The 11,591-nt window shown below is 45.1% G+C and overlaps 1 protein-coding gene across 1 annotated transcript; it reads right to left on the bottom strand.

Moving 5' to 3' along the window:
• Positions 1-1,249: 1,249 nt before the first annotated feature.
• On the bottom strand, positions 1,250-11,362 carry C1QTNF8 (C1q and TNF related 8). The gene is made up of 3 exons (XM_026704570.2): positions 11,115-11,362; positions 4,058-4,289; positions 1,250-3,272 (listed from the first exon to the last, which is right to left on the bottom strand). The coding sequence occupies exons 2-3, from the start codon at positions 4,281-4,283 to the stop codon at positions 2,707-2,709; spliced, it is 792 nt and encodes a 263-aa protein (XP_026560355.2). The 5' UTR covers positions 4,284-4,289; positions 11,115-11,362; the 3' UTR covers positions 1,250-2,706.
• Between the last annotated feature and the right edge of the window lie 229 nt (positions 11,363-11,591).

Here is an 11,591-nt window from a genome sequence, read left to right as displayed (position 1 = left end):
CTTGGAGTCTTAATGGACAACCAGCTAAATAGGAGCCAGCAGTGTGCAGCAGCAGCCAAAAAAGCTAATGCAATCCTAAATTGTATTAACAAAGGGATACAATCGAGATCAAGGGACGTATTAATACCACTCTATAAAGCCTTAGTAAGGCCACACCTAGAGTACTGCATCCAGTTTTGGTCACCACATTATAAAAAGATGTTGAGACTCTAGAAAAAGTGCAGAGAAGAGCAACCAGGATGATAAGGGAACTGGAGACTGAAACATATGCAGAATGGTTGCAGGAATTGGGCCTGACTAGTCCAGTGAAGAGAGCAGTCTTCCAATATTTGAGAGGCTGCCATAGTGAGGAAGGGGTCAAGCTATTTTCCAAAGCACCTGAAGCCCAGACAAGGAATAATGGATGGAAAGGAGAGATTCAACCTAGAAATTAGAAGAAATTTTCTGACAGTGAGAACAATCAACCGATGGAACAGAAGTTGCCTTCGGAAGTTGTGGGAGCTTCATTATTGGAAGCTCTGAAGAAGAGACTGGACTGCCATTTGTCAGAAATGGTGTAAGGTCTCTTGCTTGGGCAGGAGGTTGGACTAGATGACCTACAAGTCTCTTGCAACTCTGATCATCTGTTATCATGCATGTGATCACTGAACCGGTTGTCCCACCCCTGCTCCAGGGTCCCTTCCAACTCTGTTATTCTATGAGTTGGGATGAGTTTGAAGGTATGAAATCTGCTGCCTTGAGCAGGGGTTTGACTAGAAGGCTTTCAAGGTTCCTTCCAGCCCTACAGTTCTATATTCTAAGGGAAACCAAAGTTAACCCCCAACTTAATTTGGCAACAGCACTGCTTCAATCCAAGTCATCCAGTAATCTCTGTAGCGTAGATGTAATGATCCCTTCATTCATAAACTCTTCACCAAAAGTTGAACATCACAAAAGGAGATTCTTAGGTGAAAAGAGACTGACTTCTTAATATCAAGATATCCAAAATTTTCTGTATTGTTTAATTAAACTCTTCACAAAGACAAAAACAATCTAAAGGTTTAAAAAAAAACGGTCCTTCCCAACTAGCGGAAAGTAACTAGGGAAAGTGGAAAGATTCCCTTGAGTCAAGCAGAACTTCTAGCATATTCTTTTGTTGTATTAATATGCCTAACAGAAAGTAAACAAGACAGAAAAGAAAAATGTTAAAAAACACAAAGGGAAATAGAGGAGGAAAACAAAACCAAAGAGAAAGAATGTGTTTCTGATAGGATATCCTTCTTTATTATTTTTAAGCACCGCATTAACCCCCATTCAATAATATTGATTGTAGACCCAGTTCATGAACAGAGAGAGAACATATATTATGAGTAGAAGACCCCAATTCAGTTATTCTGTATTCTATTCTCCAAAGCACCTGAAGTCAGGCAAGAAACAATGGATGGAAATTAATCAAGGAGAGAAGCGACCTAGAACTAAGGAAAAATTTCCTAACAGCGAGGACAGTCAACCAGTGGAGCCGCTTGCCTTCAGAAGTTGTAGGTGCTTCCATCACTGGAGGCTTTCAAGAAGAGATTGGGAAACCACTTGTCTGGAATGGTATAGGGCCTCCTGCTTGGGCAGGGGGGATGGACTGGAAGACCTCCAAGTTCCCTTCCAACTCTAAGAAGTCTGCTATTCAAATAGTCAGTAAATGATTAGCCGTATTATCTTGAATCCCAAGGATGTCTCTGCACCCACGGGAAGCCAGCAAGTATCCTTAGGAAATAAAATGGCACATGGCTACACTCCAATCCAGACAATGTCAGCTTTGCTTTTTGGATTTCCACCCCGCTCTTTTCTTTGAAGCATATTCTCTGCCTCGAAAGAAGGTCAAGGACTCTGAGAAGTGATGGAGGGAGTCCCTGAAGCAGTGGGGATAGTGATCAGCCTGACTAACACGTCTTCTGGTCAAGAGGCCTTTTGTAACTGGTCTTAGCTCCTGGGGGAATTGGCCCACTCTCCTCCCTGGCAGCCGTTTTGTGAGAACTAAAAGATCCCAAAGATCTGGGTTTTTGTCTCCATTACAACACTGGAAAAGGTTGTAAGCCTAATAGCACCTATTTATAAGTTAACGCCCCTGGGGCCCTGGGCACAGACAAGGACAACTCACCGTGGCCAATTCAGCAAGGGATAACTCGCAGCAGGACAATTCAATTTAATTATAGCAATAGCAATAGCACTTATACACTGTTTCACAGTGCTTTACAGCCCTCTCTAAATGGTTTTACAGAGTCAGCCTCTTGCCCCCAACAATCTGGGTCCTCATTTGACCCACCTCGGAAGGACGGAAGGCTGAGTCGACCTTGAGCCTGGTGAGATTCAAACTGCCAAATTGCAGTCAGCCGGCAGTCAGCAGAAGTAGCCTGCGGTACTGCACTCTCTAACCACAGTGCCACCGTGGCTCAGTGTAATTACGTTAAAGCATATTAATAATGTCATTATTAATTATTTTATTCCACCATTTCTTTGCTATTAATGTAACTCTTGTCCTGCAGCGAGTTTTCCAGCAGCGAGTTGGCCATGGCAAGTTGGCTATGTTGAGTTGGCTATGTTGAGTTGGCTATGTTGAGTTGGCTATGCTGAGTTGGCCGCGGTGAGTAGTCGTAGACTTCCCTGTGCAAAGCAAGCAGGCTGCAGTCCATGGAAAAGCACCATTCAAAGAGTAGACGGACCACCTCTGGACCTTTAGCCTCGGGCTGGAGTTTCTTCTATGGCTGGCTTAATTAGGTGGCCGTTGAAGATAATATAGATGTCCGACTCCTCGCTGTAGATCGCGTTCTCCCGCTCCCGCTTGAACATCCGCACCCAGACCTCGTCTCCTTCCAGGAGGTCCAGCATAAGGCTTTGGCTCTGCATGATGCTCCTCTCACTGGGCTGAGAGTAGAGGATGGCCACTTGGTCTTCATTCTTCATGATGTGCAGGTAAGTCTCCTTGTAGTTCCAGGTGTGGACATTCAGGCTGAAGAAGTAGATCCCAGGGACGTAGCAGAAGAAGCTGCCCGTAAACATGTTGAAATGCTTGTAGAGGTTGACGAACTCCGTGTCAAAGGTCACCCGCTGGTAGTACTCCAAACTGTGGAGGGGTTTGCTGCGCCCGATCGAAAAGGCAGCGTAATGCTGCTTGCAGGAGTGGCCAGTGGGGCCCATCTGACCCTTCTGTCCTTTCTGGCCATGGGATCCCTGCTGGCCTGGCTCACCGGTTTTGCCTTCGAGCCCTTCAAGCCCTCGCTCCCCCGTCTCACCTTTTTCTCCTACGGAGACAAGAAGAAATAAGGTGTCACACATGTAGGGGGTGTGAAACGCTGCCTTGCCCTTTTTCTTTCCAGTTCCCTTTTCCTCAGGGGTGGGATTCAAATTTTTAAGCAACCAGTTCTGTGAGCGTGGCTAAGTAGGCATGGCCATGTGACTGGGTGGGTGTGGCTTCATTTTTTGCAGCACTCCCCACCCCCCACCCACCCCCCGTACTCTGTGTTTTTGGCCTCCTGAGCCTCAGGGAAGCCTCCTGGGAGAAGCAATAAGACAGCGAGGGGGATCCTGGCACAGCTGATCGTCGGAACAGCTGATCGTTGGGAGGAAAAAAAATACCTTAAGGAGTGACTGGGCGGGGGAGAATGCAGTCAGCAATGATTGGTCATGTGCACATGCATGATAAGGACTGACTGGGCGGGGAGGGGAGGAGCAGGCGGAAAGGGGCGGGGCCATCCAGGGGCACGATTTGCCAGTTCTCCAAACTGTGCAGAATTGTAACAACCGGTTCTATAGAACTGGTCTGAGAACACTCAACCCACGGTACAGAAGGTTGCCTTCAGAAATTGTGGGAGTTTTATCACTGGAGGCTTTCAAGAAGAGACTGTACTGCCAACTCTCAGAAATGGTATAGGGTCTGCTTGGGTGGGGGGAGGGTGGACTGGGATGACCTACAAGGTCCCTTCTGTTAATCTAGTCTAATCTATCCGGTCTACCTGACAAGGTTGACCCAAGAAGAGATACCGATCAGAGCTTTGCATGAAGGAGAGAAAAAAAATATCAATATTGCCTTTTAAGATGTGGATATCAATGGTAGGCTGGACCTTCGGGTGCGTATAACGAGAGTTGCTGGTCATCCGTGCGAATCGGGAAGCAGTGATGGAGGCCAGCTGCTCGTCCTCTCCGCAGCATCGTACACACGGTGGAGCCCTCCGCTTCTTTGAAGCTGCCTTTTCACCCGGAAGACTGCTGGCATGCAGAAAACATACCAAGAGCAGGAGAAAGGAGGGACGCATCTTCAACTGGCCAAAGAAGAAAGGGGAAGGGGCTTAGAAAAGGAAAGTCAGCTGCCCTTTTAGAAATATCTGCCCCATTAAAAAAAAGCTTCACAGGGGCATTAGGCAGAGGTGGTATTCAGCCGGTTCTGACCAGTTCTGGAGAACCAGTCGTGGAAATTTGGAGTCGTTTGGAGAACCAGCAAATCCCACCTCTGACTGGCCCCGCCAACCCCATGAAGCCCAAATCACCCTAGAATATTTCTTCTTTTAGTATTTATATACATTTTATTGATTGATTAGCCAATAGCCGTGATGGTGAATCTATGGCGTACGTACCATAGGTGGCACACAGAGCCATTTGTGTGGGCACACGAGCCCCAGCCAAACTTACCTGCAGTGTGCATGCGCACACCTTCCAGCTGATTTTTGGCCCATCTGTGGCAGTTTTCGCCCTCCTGGAGGCTCGAGGGAAGCCTTTGCAGCCTCGGGAAACCGAAAAATGGGCCTTCCGGAAATACCGGAAGTGCCGAAACGGGCCTGTTTTTCAGCCTCCAAAGGCTCCAGAGGCTCCCCTTGAGCCTCCGGGAGGGTGAAAACTGCCTCAAACGAGTCAAAAATCAGCTGGGAGGCCTGTGCATGCACAGTGCAGGTAAGGAGGTGCGGGGGTGTTGCATGTGCATGCGCAGGGGTGGGGTGCATTGCACTGTGAGTGCCAGCACACGCACACTTTTGGCACACCACAACAAAAAGGTTCGCCACCACTGGCCTCTAGGCCATCTCAACATCCCAAGGGTCATGGGATGCTCTTTTGCAACCTTCTGACAAAAAAGGTTAATGGGGGAAGCCAGATTCACTTAACAGCAGTGACAAAGGGGGTCATAAAATGGGACAAAACTCACTTACCATATGTCTCACTTAGCAACAGAAATTTTGGGTTTAATTGTGGTCATTAGTCAAGGACCACCTGTCTTTCTCCCAGGACAATTTAGAAAATTTCTCTTTGGAAATTAAAATAAACTTCTCTTTCTATTCCATTAAACTGAGCGAAAACAAGAAGAAGAAAAATACAGTAGGGTTTTTTTCTAATCTCTAATTATCTCCCTCCATTCCATTTTTTTTTCAGGCTGATAGAAAGTAACCTCATAAGAAATTCACAAATAGATGCGGAATAAAGGAGGCTGTTGAATAGGAGACTTTTACCTCTACAAAAATCCTTTTTCTGTTGTTGTTTTTCCTGAATTCCTTTGAAGAGAATGGCAAGAAGAATCAAACGGCTCATTTCCATTTAGCAATGCAATATAAAATCATACCATAATACAGTTTCATATAGTTTATTTTTAAAAACTTATATGAATCAGATGATATTAAACAAGGATTAGAAGAGCTGCTCCTGTGACCTCTGAACAATCTGTGTTTTGATTATAATAGCAGCGCACAAGAGGAAACCAGTTTGAAAATGTTATGGAAATTCAATCACATTTGTTCTAGTAGCGCAAGAATCTGCGGCAATAACCTTGGACTGCAGAAAGGAAAACAAGGGGCCAAATCAAGATGAGAAGAAACAATGCTTAGATTTCGAAGCAGAGGTGGCATTCAGCAAGTTCTGACCAGTTCTGGAGAACCGGTAGCGGAATTATTGAGTCGTTTGGAGAACCAGCCAATATCGCCTCTGACTGGCCCCGCCAACCCCATCTCTTCTCTGCCTCCCATCGAGTCCCTGCTGATCGGCTGGGTCTCCTTTGGTTGCCCTGCCCAGGAGAATGGAGCTGGAAAGCAGGTTAGTGGGGTGGGGAGGGAAGGGGGATTTTGCAGTATCCTTCCCCTGCCACGCCCACCAAGCCACGCCCACAGAACCGGTAGTAAAAAAAAAATTGAATCCCACCACAGCTTCGAAGTGATCGTGCAACATCAGGCATTGCCTTTAAATATTCAGCAAAGCAAAATATAACCTTCAACTTGTCTACTAGAATAGAATAGAAATGGAATGGAATGGAATGGAATAGAATAGAATAGAATAGAATAGAATAGAATAGAATAGAATAGAATAGAATAGAAGGAGAGGAGAGCGGGAAGGGACCCTGGAGGTCCTCTATTTCAACCCCCTGCTTAGGCAGGAAACCCTACATCACTTCAGACAAATCATTGTCCAATCTCTTCTTTGAAACTTCCAGTGTTGGAGCATTCACAATTTCTGGACAGAAGTTGTTCCATTGATTAATTGTTCTAATTTTCAGGAAATTTATTCTTAGTTCTAGGTTGCTTCTCTCCCTGATTAGTTTCCATCCGTTGCTTCTTGCCTTGCCTTCAGGTGCTTTGGAGAATAGCTTGACTCCCTCATCTTTGTGGCAGCCCCGGAGATATTGGAAGGCTGCTATCATGTCTCCCCTAGTTCTTCTTTTCATTAAACTAGATATACCCAGTTCAGTGGTGGGATTCAACATTTTTTTACTACCGGTTCTGTGGGCCTGGCTTGGTGGGTGTGGTGTGGCTTGGTGGGCGTGGCAGGGGAAGGATACTGCAAAATCCCCAATCCCTCCCCACCCCACTAACCTGCTTTCCAGCTCCATTCTCCTGTGCAGGGCAACCAAAGGAGACCCAGCCGATCAGCTGGGACTCAATAGGAGGCGGAGAAGAGATGGGGTTGGTGGGGCCAGTCAGAAGTGGGATTGGCCGGTTCTCCGAACCACTCAAAATTTCCGCTACCGGTTCTCCAGAACTGGTTAGAACCTACTGAAGACCACCTCTGACCCAGTTCCAGCAACCGTTCTTTATATGTTTTAGCCTCCAGTGACCTGGGACATTGCCGATTGCCAAGCTTCTGTATTCTGGTCACATGACCCTGGGGATGCTGCAATGGTTGTTACTGGGCAGAACGGTTGTAAGTCATTTTTTTAAATACCATTGTGACTTTCAATAGTCACTACACAAATGGCTATAAGTCGAGGATCACCTGTAAACGTGTTATAGGTTCAAGTGGCCTGGATTTGGGGCTTAAAAGCAAGAGTTTGGGGCAACCAATTTTTGTAAGGCAGATGTAGGTTTGATGGTGGGAGTGGTGAGATGGCCTAGAGGCGGAGCTCTCACCTCACAATCAGGAGGCTGCGAGTTCGATCCTAGGTAGAGGCAGATATTGTATTTCTCTCTCTCTGGGCACGATGGGAATAATATCTGCCAAACAAAACTCCACATTGGCGACAGGAAAGGAATCCGGCCATTAAAACACTGCTAGCTCCATTTACTTGCCCATACTCCTCCCCAAAAGGGATTATGGGGTCATTAAATGAAGATGATGAGGAGGAGGTAGGTTTGATGGTGCACACACAATACTGTACACACAACATCAAGGACCACAAAATTGGCTGGCAAGGAGAATTTTAAAAAAGAAAATAAAGCAGAGAATGCCTTGAAAATGGCTTTCCTCCCCTAGCCACAAAATAGCTCCAAAAGCAATTTTGCCTGTAGAGGAAGACTCTTTTGAATGTTTCAAAACGTTTTAGACTGTGTTTACTATATTGGATTTTTGATCAATGGCTGCAATTAGATGGAAGGCATGCTAGGCAGCAGAGAAAGTTGTTTTTAAAAAGAATCAAGATCATCACAGCAACATAATAAATGCCTTTTAGAAGTTTGTCCTTCTTGATGCCCTTGCAAAAGGGAAGGGGTCAGCTTGACCATGCTGACCCCAGGGAATAGACAGGGGTACGTCTGCAATTCAGCTCAGAGGGCTGGGTCAATTTTGAAGGACCAAACCTGAGGACAGGTGACCTTTCTAGATAGAAAGCACATCCGCCCAGGGGTGGGATTCAATTTTTTTTTTAACAACCAGTTCTGTGGGCATGGCTTAGGTGGTGGGTGGGGCTTGGTGGTCATGTGACTGGGTGGACGTGGCTTGGTGGTCATGTTATTGGCTGGGTGTGGCCAACTCAATATCACTCACATCAAGGCACGCATCTCCTCGCCTGGCCTCTCATGACTGTGAGGATGCTGCAACAGTTGTAAGTGTGAAAAACGGTCATAAGTCACTTTTTTCAGTGCCATTGTAACTTTGAATCCACGCAAGCAAAGTACCAGCAAAGGAGGGGGGAAAAACTCCAGAAAAGTTCCAGAGACAGGAAGTCTAGTCCTGCCAAGAATGTAATAAGGGTTAACGGAGAGGCAGTTTCTGTAAGCAACACCAGAATGTTTCCTTCCTGCCTTCCTTACAGGATTAGGCCAGTAATTTCTTCTAACAACCAGTTCTCCGAACTGCTTAGAATGTTAGCAACCGGTTCTAGTAAATAAGTGCAAACTGGTAGAATCCCACCCCTGCATCTGCCCTTGCAATACTAACCAAGGAGAGAAACAACCTGGAATTGAGGAGAAACTTACTAACAGTGAGGACTAGTGGAACAGCTTGCCACCAGAAATTGTGGATACTTCATTACTGGAATTTTTTAAGAAGAGACTGCATAGTCACTTATCAAGAATGGTATAGGGTCTTCTCCTTGACCAGGAGGTTGGCCCAGTGATGGGCTTCAGCCGGTTCACACCGGTTCAACAGAGCCGGTTATTAAGTTTCAGAGCAGTTTCATGAACTGGTTGTTGGAAGAACTCATTACGGCAGAGAACCGGTGGTTAAATTATTTGAATCCCACCACTGGGTTGAACTAGAAGTCTTTTATATTATTGCTGTATAAAACCACATGCAGCTATGTCCATCAATATAATCATGCCCTTGGTCACTACCAATCCTGTAGTGACCAGATCCTGTACAGTATAAGGTAGTACTTGCAGGAATGAGTTCCCTCTAATTAGTTCTGAAGTATTAGTACTGCTTTATAAAGCCCTAGTAAGACCACACCTGGAATACTGCAACCTATTTTGGTCACCATGCTACAAAAATGATGCTGAGACTTTGGAAAAAGTTCAGAGAAGAGCAACTAAGATGATCAAAGGCCTGGCGCATAGGATGACTGGCTGCAGGTTTTGGATCTGGCTAGTCTAGAGAAAAGAAGGACTAGGGGTGACATGACGGCAATATTCCAGTATTTGAAGGGTTGCCACAAAGAAGAGGGGGACAAATTATTCTCCAAAGCATTAGAAGGCAAGACAAGAGACCATGGTTGGAAACTAATCAAAGAGAGAAGCAACCTAGAATTAAGGAGAAACTTCCTAAGAGGGAGGACAATTAACCAGTGGAACAATTTGCCTCCAGAAGTTGTGAATGCTCCAACACTGGAAGATTTTAAGAAGTAACTGGACAGCCACTTGACTCAAATTGACTAGGCCGGTCTCCTGCTGGAGCAGGGGGCTGGACTAGAAGACCTCCAAGGTCCCTTCCAGCTCAGTTATACTGTTATTCTGAATACACTGAGGGATGCACTGGGAGAAAACAAAAAATTCAGGTTGTCTTCAACTTGCCACCAGTCATTTAATGGCCATTCAAACTTACAACGGACTTCAAAAAAGTCACTTATGATCGGTATCCAAAGTTATTACTGAAAAAAAAAATAGGAGAATTGAACATTGTGCCTGTTTTATTTTGCCTAAAGTTTGGGCCAGCCCTGACCTCGTAATCATGACATTCCCTCCTGCTTGATTCATTCCAGTTCTTTGAAAGCAGATCTTTAAAAGGAACAGAGTGTTTCTGCCTTTCCTATATCGATGCTCTCCTTTCAAATTATGTATGTACAGAACATAAATGCACAAAGCACAAATATGTTCTTTCTAAGTCAGTCCTCAATCTGTTTTTTTCTTTTCTTTTTTCTTTTCAAAGGAAAAGAGAATTTCAGGAAAATTGCCCTGGGGATAATACTGGCTTTAAGTGCACTGCTCACTGGCCAAGCCTGCAGATGTCCTGCTCCTAACCAGAGAAACATGTTTAAGCTCCGGTGACATGGACGCCCTGGCTTCCCACAATTTCATAGGAAGAAAGTTAGTTAGTCAGTCAGTCAGTCAGTCAGTCAATCAGTCAGCCAGTTAGTTTTAACTGAAACTCTGAAGTTTTTCTGCTAATCAGAATAATAGAAAAACGTGTGAGTTGAAATATTAACCGCAGTCCAGGTAGTCCTTGAGTTACAACTACAATTGAGCCCAAAATTTATGTAGTTAAGTGAGACATTTGTTAAGTGAGTTTTTCCCCATTTTACCACTTATCTCGCCACTGTTGTTAAGTGAATTATTATATTTGTTAAGTTATTAAGCCGGTTGTTAACTGGCTTCCCCATTGACTCTGCTTGTCTCAAGGTCGCAAAAGCGGATCAGATGACTCTGAAACCGTCATAAATATGAACCTGTTGCCAAGCCTCTGAATTTTGATCCTATGACCATGGGGAGGCCGCAAAGGTCATAGCTGTGAAAAATGGTTCTAAGTCGCATTTTTCAGTGCCATTGTAACTTTGAACTAAATGGACTGTTGTAATTCAAAGACTTCTTTGTAGTCCCAGATGTGCTTTTTTCAAAAGGCAACTAGACTTCCTTTGTTTTTTCTTGAAGATATTTCACTTCTTATCCCAGAAGCTTCTTCGGTTCCACTGATGTTGTTTGCTTTTTAAGCAATTTGAATTTCTGAAGAAGCTTCTGGGATGAGAAGCGAAATGTCTTCAAAGAAAAACCAAGAAAGCCCAGTTGCCTTTTGAGACAACCAGGACTCTGGAGGACCAAGAATCTCCACAGACGTTAACAGCGGTGGATCTCTTCACCACCTGCAGTATGAAACAAGCCAGCCAAGGGGAATTTGAAAGAAATTTTCAACCAGACTGAGAATAAAATAGATAAACAGAAGCCATCATTCCACAGTGGGAGAAAAGGGTCTGTTAAGGCAAGTTTTAAAACAACATTTAAAATGGACAAACAACACACCACCATTACCTGGCTTGGATGGACGTTCAGGAAAATCTTTTTTAGGGATGGATGGGAGGATGAGATTGAGCTCCACAAGAGGAATCCTTGTTTGCCTCAGTCTGTTTTTCTGGCAGCTTTTTTTTTTCCCATGGGCCACAACAGACATCCAGAGAAAAGTAAATGATCTTTCCAGGGAACCCCTGAGATGTAATGAGAGCTCTCGAGAGCTTGTCCGTCTAGGAAAAAAGACACCGATTTCTGCAAAGGAGTCCGGATGCCAGAGAGGAGGAGAGGGGAAGAGGAGGAGGAAAGGCTGCAAAACAGCCACGTCACGGAGCCTTTTCTTCAACTTTCTCTCTTTCTGGACCAGTTGGTTGTTGGCTCCGTCTTTCTCCTCTATCTTCAGGAAAGTTTGACAGCAGCCAAAACAGAAGGTAGTTCAAGGTTGTTGGTTCTGAGGGCCATAGATTTCCAAGGGAGCAAATGGATGGGACAGGAAGATGC

The sequence above is a fragment of the Pseudonaja textilis genome, chromosome 14 (genome assembly GCF_049901715.1).
Source record: "Pseudonaja textilis isolate UNSWEBS1 chromosome 14, rPseTex1.2, whole genome shotgun sequence".
Taxonomy (NCBI): Eukaryota; Metazoa; Chordata; class Lepidosauria; order Squamata; family Elapidae; genus Pseudonaja; species Pseudonaja textilis.
Note: the sequence above shows the minus strand (reverse complement) of the source record. Positions and strands in the feature narration are given on the sequence as shown.